The 14,675-nt window shown below is 39.2% G+C and overlaps 1 protein-coding gene across 7 annotated transcripts in view; it reads right to left on the reverse strand.

The window, feature by feature from the left end:
- The window catches only part of LOC112179015, a 40,727-nt gene that overhangs the window by 22,801 nt on the left and 3,251 nt on the right, over positions 1-14,675 (reverse strand). For 6 of the 7 annotated variants that reach the window (XM_040511238.1, XM_024317310.2, XM_024317311.2 and 3 more), the window contains 3 exons: positions 8,180-8,653; positions 7,931-8,080; positions 2,088-2,144 (listed from right to left, as the gene is read on the reverse strand). In XM_040511238.1, the coding sequence (XP_040367172.1) occupies positions 2,088-2,144; positions 7,931-8,080; positions 8,180-8,653 (681 nt within the window). Of the gene's footprint in view, positions 1-2,087; positions 2,145-7,930; positions 8,081-8,179; positions 8,654-8,839; positions 9,097-14,675 lie in introns of all 7 variants that reach the window. The other variant, XM_024317313.2, reaches the window with a different exon arrangement.

Consider the following 14,675-nt stretch of genomic DNA (forward strand, 5'->3'; position numbering starts at 1 on the left):
CTATATGAAAGTCAAATTTGACTTTTGCTAAAATCTCTAGCTAAATTTAGCTAGATAGGTGATAGAAAATAACAAAAAGTTAAACACTACACGTTCAATTTTTTTAATTTAGCTAACACTGCTGGAGCAAAAGTAAGAAATTAACTAACTAAATTTAACTTTTAGATAATTTAGCTACAAAAACAGCTTTCACTGTTAGAGATCAGGGGCGGCCCTTTGAGGGGCTTATTTTTGTTTTTGTTCATTTTTATCATCTCTTTTTTACCAAGTTTTTTAATATATGTTTTTTTTTTAATCCTGTAATTAATAGGCCTCATTTAGATTTTTAATTGCCAGGACCTAGGTTCGAACCTCAGGGAACTCTCTTTCTTTATTTGTTTTATTTTGCTCCAAGCCTCTGAAAATTCAGGACGGGCCCGGCCAGCAATGAAGATGAAACTTGTTTGTTAGTTGTTTTTGAGCGAGAAATTGCTCAAACTATTTTGTCAGTGCTGATAAGTAAATGGGGATGTAGTGATGGCACTTCACAAAGCATGAAACTTTATCGTAAAGTCGGATTATCGAATAACTAAGGAGGTTTGGGGCTCGAGCTTAGCTAGTGTGAGTTCTAATGTATGGAAGCAGGTTTGGGGCTGGGCGCACCTAATAAGATCTATCACTTCCTACATAATTGTTGTAAGAACTTCGTGATGGTGAAGTATAACCTTATGAGACGAGGTATGGTAGTTCGAAGAGGGTGTTGTTTTTTGTTTTTTGTTTTTTTTCAATGGCAACGAGGTAACTATAACTCATATCTTCTTCAAATGTGAGTTAGCTCGTTGTTTTGGTTTGGAAGTCCTTTATTGTTATTTTTTTTCGGTAGTGGGGAAGTCCTTTATTGTTGAACACGGTATAGAGTAGAGCTGACTGTTTTATTACCAACTGAGCTGAAACCGGTTGAATGGAACCTTGTCAAATGAAAAATTGAGGTAGCTAGAACTGAACGTTCGGCTGTGCACAATTGAACCAAGTGACTGGGTTTAGTCTGGTTTCGGTTCTCATAAACTAAAGGTTAGGTTTAAGTTGAACTGATCGAGATAAGAGTTTTAATTCAAAACTGCTACCTCAATGCATTTGGAAAGGGTCAAACACTTGACCACTCAAATGCAAGATCGAGCCCTACTTATTACGCCGCAAACTTGTCTATGATAACTTATGTTAGAGTTCATAATCAGATCCTTTTGTTTAGTTTTTTAACGCCTTCAAATTCTATTGGCGGAATTGTTGTATACTGGGTGTCAATCTTAGTAAATCAAACTTTAGGTAACTAAAAAACACAGTCTGGTTAGAGCAAGTTCACCCATTGGGTCACCGGGTCAATTATTATTCACTGCTTTTTAGTGTTTATTTTCACCTTCTGTGTCACGAGCACAGTTTCCAAACTGACCTAGGTCACCGAGTCAGTTTGTAGGTCATGAAATTGACTCAGAAAGTGACCCAGAGTGATCCAGGTCAGTTTGAAAATTGTGCCCATGACCCAGAGGGTAAAAATAAATATAAAAAGCAATGAATGGTAAGTGACCCGGTGACCCAACAGATGGACTTGCTCTTATGATCACAAATAAGAGTGCACGTGTTAGCCTGCTTTACATACACGAGAGAGTTTCTGATGAGAACCAAAATGAGAACTTTCTTGTAAGACATACTTTTCGATAACATTTTCGCAAATCAACCGTTAGATATTTTGATATTCATATGTAAATCAGTTATGAAAATTTTTAATTAAATTAGAAATTGTTAAGACATTCATAATCATGATTTATTATTTATGAACATGAACAATTCAGGTTTGACAAATTTGGATTATTTGGTACCTTAACGATTAGCAATTTAGAAGAAATTTTTCAGCAGTCATCTACTCATGCATACATAAACATCTTACGGTTGATTTACAATAATGTAATTGAAAAGTGGGTCTTCCAAATCTTTGATTAGAAAGTTCTCAGTAGAAGTTCTCCCGTTACACACACACATTGTTAGAATAAAATGTATAAAAAAAAATTATTGCATTTTGCACTCTTTGGCTAACAAATGTACTTGAAGCCTACCTGGGAAAATGCAACACCATTGATTATCGATTGGAGGGGACCCTTCAATTCGTATACCTATCAAGAAAATGAAAGAGACATAATTAACATAATTTAAGAGGCCGGAGTGATAAGAACTTGAACTTGAACTGAACAAGAGCAGATGATTGCAAATGTTCTTGGAGTGGAAGTTTTTAGGCAGACAATTGCTGGCAATATTCTTGTGGGCAGATTATTGTGCCATCTCCAACAAAGGTGGTTTGGTTCATCCACATACATCCGTGGAAGATTTGGATGAAACCTTGATGATCAGTGATTATAATAAGGAAGGTATTATTTTTATTTTTATGATTATTAAATTTTTAGGCTAATTTAAAAATAAAAATAATAGATATATTAAAAATTATTTAATTAAAGGTGACGTGGTAGATGCCACATAATTTAGTATTTATTTTTTGTATAACTTTTGTGTGTATGTAGCATTACTCATCTAATAAATCAGGGAAAATTTCGCAAACAGTACATCAAGGAAAAGCCACTAATAATTCTTATACATAAAGTTCCAAACTAATCATTTTGGTATACGAAATCTGAAACTCGACCCACTATCAGTACACGACGTCAATGACGCCGTTAATTTGACACCAAAATGTCTATTATGCCCTCAGTTTTTTTTTCTCTTTTTTTTTTCCTTCGTTTTTATGTCTTTCTTCTTCCTTCTTCCAGCTCCACGAAACCCATCTCTATTCTTCATGTGAGAAGAAGCCCGAGCTCACCCACTTCGAAACCCACCTCTGTTCTTTAGTTTTCCTTTTTTTCTTTCTGATTTTTCTTCATCTATTCGATTCCTCCTTCCTCAGATCCTTCTCCCTCTCTCTCCCTCTCTCTCTCTCTCTCTCTCTCTCTCTCTCTCTCTCTCTCTCTTGCTGTGGATCTGGAAGAAGGAAGAAGAAAGAGATAAAAACGAAGGAAAAAAAAAGAACAAAAAAAAAATTATTAAAAAAAAACTCTCTCTTTCTTGCTGTGGATCTGGAAGAAGGAAGAAGAAAGAGATAAAAACGAAGGAAAAAAAAAGAACAGAAAAAAAAAATTATTAAAAAAAAACTGAGGGCATAATAGACATTTTGGTGTCAAATTAACGGCGTCATTGATGTCGTGTACTGATAGTGGGTTGAGTTTCAGATTTCGTGTACCGAAATGATTGGTTTGGAACTTTATGTATAAGAATTATTAGTGGCTTTTACTTGGTGTACTGTTTGTGAAATTTTCAGTTTCTAGAAGTGGAATAACATTAGATGGAGGAGCGCTCCTAGTGGTTTATTTTTTCTTTGAAAAATGCTAGAGATCTAAAAAACTTATACCAAAATAAGATCCCAAATGACATGGCACTTGCCATATCATCACCCTATAATTTCCACATGGTATATGTTTTTGTAAAATTATATTTTTCTTAAGAGAAAAAAAAAGTGTTTAGTTATTAAACAGTAGCTACAACCAAAACTTCCTCCATTGTATCCCATTTTTTAGCTAGAGAGTGAAAACTTTAGAGTTATTTTCTCCAATTTGGACAAAACTTCCGCAATCAAACTAGTATTTTCAATCCATGTACGTCCTTCCTTGGTGTGTTAAGACCCTCAACAACCTCAACCACACCAATTATGATCATATGGTTTTATCTCAGGTCCCATCTTCTTGAAGCCCCAATAATTAGATTATAATTGGAATTGTTTAAAAGAAATGGAATAATATTAAGAGAAAATTTTACAAACGGTATCCGAATTAAGACCCACTCTAAACTTTAGTACCGGACTATGCAAAACTACAACTTTGGTACCCGAAGTTTGAAGTTTGACCCAACATTCATACACGCCGTCCATGACGGCATTAACTAGCTGACCATGTTGCATATTTTGAGGGGTAATTCGGTCCAGTCACTGTTTAAACTACTCCCTAGCACTCGATCACTAGCTTTGATTTCTCAGTCCATCTTCAATTCCAACCAAAACCCAGTTCAACAAACATGTCAAACATCCTACTGCCCATAGTGAGATACCTTGTAATGGGTCTTTTTTCCTATGTTCCCCCATCATAGATGGGCTCTGCAATCACAATCTTAGACATTGGTAGTGTGAGCTCAAAGAGAAGAATGACGGGACTGTGTACAAGGGAAATGGTGAGTTGGGTTTTCGGTGGAGCTAATCTTCAAGGAGAGGATTTTGCTGAATCATGGTGGGTTTTTGGTGCTCGTTGCTTGTTCCGGTTGACGATTTTGGCTCAGGAGTGTACTAGGCTAGTGAAGCTTGAGCTTTTTGGGTGTGAGGGAAGTAGAGAAGACGTCCTGAGTTTTGGAAAATCGACGTAAGCAGAAGTAGAGAAGACATCGAGTATAGGGACCTTGACGACGGCGGTGGTAGGGTTTTGGTCAAGCAGTTTTGAGTCCGAGGATGACGACGAGACTATCACTATCTCAGAATTTCACCACAAGGGATCTGGGTAGGGTAATTTTCAGCTTATGTGGTAATGATAATGCCCCTATGTTGGAAGATTTGAGTTTCTGTGATCATAGGATGGATGGTGTGTGGTTGGCTGATTTCGTATTGTGAGAATTTGAAGACTCTGAGGTTTCAATCTTGTAAGCTTTCGTATGGTGGGTGGTTCTTCTACACTCTCAATCATATTCTTTATTCTCATAATATGAAATGGACACCTGATACCAAATCTCTTCTTCCATCAACCATCGTCAGAACCAGTTTGGGAAAGAAAGGTAGTAGATTTTTCAGGAAAAGTAGAGACTTGAAGTTTCTGTTTGATGCTCCTTGATCTTATGCACAGATGATTCATGTCAAAGCTGCTATTAATCTTCAAGTTTCTAGATGTTTCTCTCATTATTGTGTAGAATTTTCCTAATTTTCAAGAGGGAAAGAACATAGGCTCAAATCAAATAAAGCACTCAAATCCATATTCCAATGACAACCTAACCCAGGTGAAGAAGAAAGGATCTGCAAAAGATCAGGAAGAAGAAGAAGAAAAAAGAAGAAGAATGGATCTGTAAAAGATAAGGTATGGGTAACAAAATGACCCAAATACCCCTCCAAATTTAGCATGTGGATTGTTAGGTAACACCGTCATGGACGGTGTGTATGAATGTTGGGTCGGGCTTCAAACTTCGGGTAATGAATTTGTAGTTTTGCATAGTCAGGTACCAAAGTTTAGAGTAGGTCTTAGTTCGGGTATTGTTTGTAAAATTTTCTCTAATATTAATATCTATGTGTAAGTTACTTTCAATACCCTAACAACCACGAGACTTCTTGCCAAATCCTCCAATGTGCTAGCAACCGACCAACTCTGATAACTGTTTCTTAAGATTATATAAACAGTGTTTTGATCAAGAATCTTCACTTGAAATGGAGTTGTCTCCTTTACAATTGTGTATGTTGCCATTCAAAATATTAAAAAGCTTAGATGATTCCTTGAATTAGATCAAGTGAAGTTTTTGGTGCTATCACTTTCTATTAAATGGAATCCAAATTGAGGAGTTGCATCAAAAAAATTGATGACAATAACTTGTGATTTTAAGAATCGGTGCTATTAGTACTGGGATTGTTGGAATTTGATTGTTTGTGTGTAGAGTTTATTTCCTCTTCTTCTTCTGTTTTGCTAATATTAGGATTTTAATTCAAAAAGTATATTGGTTCCTCAAATAAATTAATTTTTATTTACACATTGGAAGTTACTAAGTTAAAAGAGATTCACATTTGTTGTTACATTGGAAGCCTCTAAAGTCCTCACAAGCAAAAAAACCCTAGGCAAAACAGAAAGTGAGCAGCGCCTGTCTAGCGGCGCGCCCTCCGGCGTCGTCGTCGGACGGGACAGAAGGGACTTAGTACCCGATTGTGAGAGGTCCAGTCGGAGAAGAGATTGCGGGGGATGACGGAGCAAACCAGATCGTTTGGCGACATCGACGTTGGCGGCAGGCAAGTGGGATCGGTATTGCTCTATCCGAGGGAGGAGTGCGGACGGCGGGGTGTGGTTCTGAGTTAGAGTGGCGGGCTCGGAGGTCTCTTGGCGGTGATAACCGGGTGGCGGCTTTGCTGGTTTCTTCGGGCCTTCGATCCAGTCAGTTTGCTTCGATCGGATTCGGAAGGTTTGGGTTGGGTCTGGGGTGGGGTGGGGTGGCGCGCCTTGCCTGAGTAGTGGGGATGATGGAAGGTTGGCGTCAAGGCGGTGGCGGCGGAGCTGCCGGTGGCGGGATGATGGGATCTGTCCTCCGCTCCTTCAGGGGTGATGGCTGGTTCGATATTGATCTGGTTTACGGCGGAAGGGAAGATGGTATGTTGCTGGCGGCGGTCAGTGTCCAGTGGTGGCGGACTGGGCCTTAATCTGAGTGTGGGCCCGGCCTGGGCCTGGTGGTATTTGGGCCTGGGTTTTTTTGTTTTAATGCTATTTGTTTTGTTTGTTTGGCAGTTGGTGTGTCGTCGGTAATAAGGCACTATTAAGGATGTGGCAGCGACAATCTTCTCTTTCACAGTCTCGGGGTAGTTCCTGTTCTAGAGTTGGGTCAACAGCGGTGGCGAAAACGTCTGACTATAGACAATCATCCTTGGCCTTCTAGTGGGCCCTTCCTGTCTGTGATCGAGTTGGAGCGATGGCGATTTGGAGCAGTGGTGGATGGATGGTGTTGACAATAGGGTGGTGATGGTGTTTTCTTTAGTCCCAGGTCTGAATGTCTGGTAATTCTTTTGGTCGAGTTTAGGTCACAATGAGTGTTGGCTTGGTCGATTCAAAGCTGGTCAAGAAGACTCTGGTTGGTGAGTTTAGTGTCGACACAAGTGAGTTGTCCAGTTTAGAGTTCTTATTGGCTGGACGAGAGGTGAGCTGTCAAGGATTCACTGCTCCTGCGCTTTTTGTCTTTGTCATACAGTTGTAGTGCCAGTTTAGAGTCAGTCACTATAGAGTTCCAGTGTGAAGTCTAGAGGCCATTTTTGGTTAAGAGATGTCGCCTAAAACTCGTTGTAAGCAGTTCATTATTAATGAAGTTCTTCTTTGATAAAAAAAAAAAAGTTAAAAGAGATTATGTGGCAGCTGCCACGTCATCTGGGATTCATATTTGGTATAATTTTTTGGGATCTCTAGCGCTACTCTTTTTCTTTTGATTTTGGTCATTGTTCCTTCTTTTTTTTTTTTTTTTTGAAAACACATTGTTCCTTCTTTATCAAAGGGGAATATGACCATTTTTGTCTTTCTTTGAGTAAAGAGTTAGCAAAGGAAATAGTGGCTCTGTTGTCCATTTATTTTCTTTTGAGGTACTAATTTCCTTTGTTTAGGGCATAATCCTAAAATGTGGATGTGTTAGGAGTGTGCTATGTAGCTTATTCTATGTTTAGAGATAGACTTTGTTGTGTGCTCTATGTAATGCCTCTTTTTGAAGACCTTTATGAGCATGTCGTTATTGTTTTGGTTGAATTGCATAATGGATGATTTTTTTAACTGAAAAGCACACATAAAGTGTGACAAATAGTGTTGCTTCTAGTGAAATTAGGTTGAGTTCGAATCTTATTAGCAATATATAATATAAGAAGAGCAGTGAAATTCACATTCCTTATCTTATAATCCACAATCCATATTTTCTTTTTTAATATTTAAATTTTGTCTTGTTGTAAGGACCTAATTTTGGAAGCGTAAATTTCTTTCTAAAAAATGAAAGTTGGAAGTGTAAATTTATTTCTAAAAATGAAAAAATGAGCGTGAATTGTAAATTTAGGAGTGCGAATTTCATTATCCTATAAAAATTGGTGGAGTGGGGATATGAAACTACAAATTAAAAAATACATATATGAATTGAGAAAAAGGAATAAGGCACTAACCATTATAGATCCATTTTTCCCAGAATTTAAGTTGACTTCCACTTAAAAATGCACAACGCATACCGGCCAATTGAGCTAGAGGAGTTCCACCATGGTTGTCTTTGACAGTGGCCAGATTTGGATAGCGTTGAATTAAATCCAATGCCATATCTGCATTGCAATAGAATGAAAGAAAGAAAATTATATGGAACAGATCAATGAAGGGACCTATATAGTTTGTAATAGAACGATTATAATTGAAATTCCTACCAAATTTTAGTGCGCAAAAGGAGCGGGTAAGCAATTCTGCGCCATGGACACTGTTTAGAGCTTCGGGTGGAGTGAGAGGATAGAGATAGTCGACCATTTTCCAATTGTTCCAAGCAAAAGCGTAGCCAACTGGAATCCTGTTCTGAGGGGCTATCCACATGGTAAGTAGACTCTTGTTCTTTTCAACCATTTTATGAGCGATTTGGATGTCAACGTTTTGCTCGATAGCTAATGTTAAAGCTGTGCAATCATTGGTGTCTCGTATTTCCAAGTCTTTTGCTTTCATCAACTGCATCAATTCATTTACAATACTCACGTTCCCGGGATTATAAAGGACTACCATGTGAAGAATTGTCATGCCTGTTGATGGAATTCTGGCCCTTATTAAGTTAGGATATCGGCGAATCAAATCCATTGCGGCATCCCAATTACGACACTCCAAATGATGGAAGAAATTCGATCGATCCCCCTCCCCTGCAATGAGTTATGTGAATTTTATAAAATAAAACAATGGTCAGAAGAAATGCTACATCATGCCACATAAGCGTGGCAAGATCGTGCCAATGATAATAAAACTTTCGGATTGTAAAATTCAGTTTGTTGTCAAGATAGTATTGACTTGTTTTTAATATCTTGTTTTGATTTAGCTCATATTACAACCTCTTTTCTCTCTCTCAGCAACCGCGTCGCCAACATCGGCCTCCGGAACCTCGACCTCCTCTTGAGCCTTAAGAACCGCGTCAAATACACCGTCGTCGAGGCCCTCAACGGCGACTACAGCCTCTCGAGATCGGGATCTGCTGCCTTGATCCGATGTCGGAATCGCTGCCGCAACGGCGAGCGCCTCGACACCTACGTCGCCTGCAACGGCGCCGTTTGGTACTCCGACATCGGGCTTCGTTCACCAGCGAGCCCACCTGAGGCAATTTTCCGGTGAGATTATTGCACAAGAGGTCCAAATTTCATATCAAAGTTGCAAAGTTCAGTCGACGAGCTCCGTCAGGTTCTCGGAATCAGGCTTCTCTGCTTTTGATCTGAAACTCTTGGTTCTGATAGACATGGAGAAATCGTAGGGAAAAATACTCATCTCCCACCAGGGCCTATTTCTCTCGATTAAGAAAGCACGAAAAAAAAAATCACTAGAAGCTAGTCTGAGGAAGAAGAAGAAGATAAAGAAAAAGTGGGTTTGCTTTGGTCGATCTGAGGACAAAAGGGTATGAGTATGACTGAATTTTGTGAGAAAAACATGGGCTCAAAGCAATCAATGCTTAGACTAACAACGAAACAGAGAATCTACGAGCCCTGCTGCTGCTGCTGCTTCTTCTCTCCGTCGCGGCAACGATGAGGACTCTGACAATATCAACAGAAGCATTATTACCCATCTCAGGGAAGTCATGCTCAGAACAAGTGGCATTTTGGAGTGTATAATATTGATCAGATGGGAAGAATTTGCAGACAAAATGTCATGGAATGGAAGGGAAGGAGTTTAGTTAGGATTTGAGCTGACAGAGCAAGCTAGATGGAAAAACAAAAGTCGGTGATGGAAAAAAAGCAGTGACGGAGAAAAGTTGCAAGGCAAGAAAAAAAAAAAATGGTGGTGTGGGTATGGTTTGTTTATTCTGAGCTAGCTTGGGTACTCCGCTTCACGTATAGAGCAAGGGGTTAATGACGAAAAATACATATGTGAAGGATTTTACTCATCCTAGATAGATGGAATCTTTTCTTCTTTTTGATGTATGGCTGGTTGATCTTTTTGCCTTTGATCTTAGTTAGACGCCAATTTGGGACTGGCATATTTGGTATAATTTTTTTGTGCACGTCAGATGAGGTTATAATAGTCATTTTAATGATTAATCTGAGTGAAATATCTGATTTTGCACTTAATGAGGAATAGCGGAAAATAGACGGAAGCACCTTATTGATATGGTTTTAGAAGTCTAGGTACATATTTGATCATTTTGGAAGTCCAAGTGTTCAGACCCCACCTATGATAGAAAGCCTTTTAATAAATTTAATTGTTTGTAAAGAAAAATTATATTTCGTTTTCTCTACCCGCACCCTTTCAAAAAAAAAATTCAGATACAAGTTTGATCATCTTGTCAGTTCCACTTACTGACAAAGATCATAAGATTTCGTTCTAGATAAAAGATCGTGGCTTTCTACGTTTGTTTGCCTTTCAGAATATAATGATTCTAGACTATCCAAATAATACTAGATTAGTTCATATGGCTTGATTACAAAGGAGTAATTCCAGAATCATGATATAAAAGGGTTGGGCATAAACTGAATCGGAGGTGCAAAAATCGGCTCGGAAAACCATCTCGGGGACTGAACCGAAGTAAACAAGGCAAAAAAATTCACTTTTCCAAAACATATAGGATTTTGCATGTTCGAGACTAGGTTCGACCTCTGAACTGACTGAAAAAAAAAAAAGGAACCGGCCAAATAATTAAATAATTAGTTTTTATTTAAATTAATGTTAGTTTGATATAAATTAATAATGTTTTTAATGGTTGTTGAATTGTCATTGGCTGATAAAGGACCTTTCACACCTTATTTCAATGAATAGGAGAAAACCCTAAACTCCTAAGAGCAACTCCAACAGCTTCTCTATAATTTATATATTATAGGGAAGCAAAAGTCAAAACTTTAGCCTCTTTTTCTTCTCTAACTCCAACAAATTCCCTATTTTACAACAATCTCTAAAATCTCCATATTCTTCCTTAAAATTTTAGAGTTTGTTGTAAATATAGGGAATTTGGTTTTCTCTTTCCTCACTTTCTCTAAAATAGAGATAGTTATAGGGAATCTGTTAGAACAAAATAAGCTTATTTTTCCCTAAAGTAGAGAAAAATCAAAATATAGGGAATCGTTGGAGTTGCTCTAAAGACTTACCTGTGGCCGATTTCATTTCATCTCAGACTTTCTCAAATCTCATCTCTCTCGACTCTCTTATCTCTACGCAAAAGACCGAGGTTGGAAGATTTTCATCAACGCCGCTGACTCTGTCAGTCTAGATGGACTCGGTAAGTTCCAAATTTGATTTCAATTTTTTGAATTCCAATTTTGATTCTTGGTTGGGGATTTGGAAAAGATGTGAGAGATAAGAGGGTTGGGGATTTCAAAGGGTTTGTTTCGGGTTTAGCCGTTTAAGGATTCCGATTTCAAATTCTGATATTAGGGTTTCTTCTTTTGGTTTTAGTTTTTCAAGAAATTGAAATAGGGTTTCGATTTTAGGGATTTCAAAGGGTTGGGATTAGGGGATTCCAATTTCACATTATGAAAATAAGGCTTTATTTTTTCGTTTCTGTTTTTCAAGTATAGTTTGTGTATGACTTTGATGCTTCAATTGACCCAAAACTACAAGACATTAAGGGATTCCTCCAATTTAAAGATTTTGTTTAAGGGTTTAGGCTTTCGTTTCGTTCCAATTTCTGACTTTGATGCTTCTTAGTTTGAGTATGATTCTGTTAAATTGATGCTAATTTTATTTTTTGATTTCACTCTTAGGGAAGTGGAACATCGCAAAGCGGACTCTAATGGATCAAGCTGTTGGAAGGATTAAGCTTTTTCTGTTTTCAAATTTTTTGGAAGGTTTCATTCAAGTTGAACTGCCTTTAAATTTAGGGAAAATCGTCCGTACAGTACCTGACCTTTGCCCCATTCTAAACTTCAGTACCTCACATTTAGAAAATATCAGAACGGTACCTGACGTTCTAACCCCGACCGAAGATTGGTACCTAGAGCCGTTAGCTCCGTTACAAAAACTAAGAGTTAAAGGATATTTTCGTCCTTTCATATTTTAATCCATTTTTGTTTTATCTAATTCATTTTTTTTCTATTTTTTCTCTCTTCCCTATCGTTCATTTGTTTTCTTTCTATTTTTTTCTTTTTCTCTTCCCTTCTCTCTCTCTCTCTCTCTCTCTCTCTCTCTCTCTCTCTCTCTCTCTCTCTCTCTCTCTCTCTCTCTCTCTCTCTCTCTCTCTCTCTCTCTCTCTCTCTCTCGTCTGTAGCCTCGACTCTATCTCCATCGTGGACCCGCCTCCTCCGCCGCAGTTAAATCCGCTTAGACCGTCCTCGAACTCGGGAGAGACCATCGGCCCATGGACCGCCTTGGAAAGATTGGGATTGGAAACAGAGAAGGAGTTGACGACGAAAGTGGCGGCTATGTACTCGGTCTGACCGTGTTCGATTTTGCTGGAAGCGATGAACATGAAGCCAATTTGGTGCTGTTGTAGTGGCGGAAGGCGGCGAGCGGCTAGGGTTGCGGCCGACGAAGTATTGGGAGAAGGTGAAGTTGATGGTAGAGTTGAGGATGGAGAAGGAGGGGAGATGGACGGAGCTGACGGATCATGTCTCCTTTTCTCCTAAATCTCTCATTGATGAGAACCCTCTCCAGCTGCTTTACCCTTTGCAACAGCGACCTTAGTAGCCGGGTTTGTTTTTTCGGTGAACCAGTTTAATCACCAGACCCACCATTCTCTCATTCTCCTCCACTATCTTCTCTAGTAGCTCCACTTTCTTCTTGCTCTGCATTGAATCAGAGTCGTACCCAACTTTAAACCTGGCCAAGAAGTAAACCCAATGACTAGCTCAAGGACTTGGCTTTGTCTGGGTTTCGGGAAATCAAAGTGATCAAGATGGAAATCTTCTCAAGTTGTTTTCCTTTAATCACTTTGGTGGTGTTTTGGGTTGAAATTTGCTATGGGTGTTGTTTGAATCAAAAAGTTTGGGGATAGGGTCGTGTGGTTGTGGTTTTGGCTATGGTGGTGGTGATGGTGGCTGATGGATGATGACTTTCCAATTCCTCCGCTACCTTCTAATGAAGCCAGCCACTCTCGCCTCTCGAGTGACTCTGTTGGAGTGCTGTTGTGGTAATGGTGATGGTGGTTGTAGTTGATGGATGATTGCTCACCGACTTTGTTGGAGTGCTGCGCTGCCGCCTTGAAATTGCTGGGGGCAGATCACTACTTGAGCTTTCCCGTCGTCGCCGCTTGACCCCTTCCCACCTACGGCCCTCCTCAGTCCTCACCCTTTCATTTTGGCATTTTCATAAAACAAATTTTTTTTGCTTTATTTTATTATATGAGAAAAAAAAAGGGGGGGGGGGGGGAAGGGTAAATTGGTCATTTAATGAACAAAATATGGCAGCTGTCAATTTTTTTAACGGAGCTAACGGCTCCAGGTACCAATCTTCGGTCGGGGTTAGAACGTCAGGTACCGTTATGATATTTTCTAAATGTGAGGTACTGAAGTTTAGAATGGGGCAAAGGTCAGGTACTGTACGGACGATTTTCCCTTAAATTTATGGTTTGGAAACAATTTGAATTTGGTTTGTAACTTTAAATTTCTGTCTGGTACTTCGAACTTGATGTTTGGGACTTTGGACTGTGATTTTACTTAGGGATGGGTGCGGGTGGCTCGGCTCGATTTTAGGCCAAAACCGCATCCAACCGTATTATTCGGTGGCTCAAAATTTGGACTGAAAACTGAATGTAATTGGTCTGGGCCGAAAAATTCAGGTGACCCAAATTTTCAGGTCAGCCTTATTTAGTTTCTGTTGTATTGGGCTTTTTTTTGCCTCATATATTTAGCCCCAAGTTGGTCATTTTCAATTTTTCCATTTTGTAACCAAAGTCCACCAATTTAGCTGCAACATCAATTATTCCATTTGCATAACATCAACATGTGTTCACATGTCATAAAGGAAAAAACTACATGTTCACATCATATTTTGAAAGGCAAACAACTCATGAACGAGGAACTAGCGTAGATAAGTAGAAGATATGAAAATTCTTCTATGCGTCGGCGATGTACTTGACCCAACAGTTATAAGATGATTTTAACCATTGATATTTATATTCAATAGTTTTTTTTTAATAAATAAAAAGTGTATTTAATATAATACAGCCTTCCATTTATGTTGGTGTAAGTGCACGCTGGTGCTCTGAATCCTCCCCTATACAAGACGTCTTCTTTTTACCTCTCCAAAATTTTCGATGCAACCTAGGGTAAGGAAAACGGAGGACTTGTGGTGTGCTTGTTCGGTTAAGCCCCTACGTTAAAGGTGGCGTCCAGCATTCACCGATGTTTGCGGGCTATGGCTGGACGAGCTTCTACGTTGTCGTTGCTAGCTGGTCTTCAGCAAATGGGGCGATGGTGCAATGCTTTCTTCTGTTCTCAAGTAGTAGCGAAGTCGATTTTGGTGATCCCTGCAAGATGGGGTTTGCTGACAAGAGACAGGATGGGAGTTCGATCTAGTTCTTAACTTTAGATTTGGCTGCTCAGACGTCTGGTTAGAGATGGATGGTGGCACAGTGGTTGGGACTGTTATTTCATTTTCCAAGGACGAGAGGGTTATGGAATATGATCTATCTACGTAGTTGGAGATGGGCTGCCGGGATCTGTGCTGAAGGGAGTGATCATCTACTGAGTAGGTGGGTGGCGAAGAGGTTGTTGCTCCTATGGTGGCAGATCTCAGCTTGGGTGGTCAGAT

Source organism: Rosa chinensis, chromosome 7 (assembly GCF_002994745.2).
Source record: "Rosa chinensis cultivar Old Blush chromosome 7, RchiOBHm-V2, whole genome shotgun sequence".
NCBI lineage: Eukaryota > Viridiplantae > Streptophyta > Magnoliopsida > Rosales > Rosaceae > Rosa > Rosa chinensis.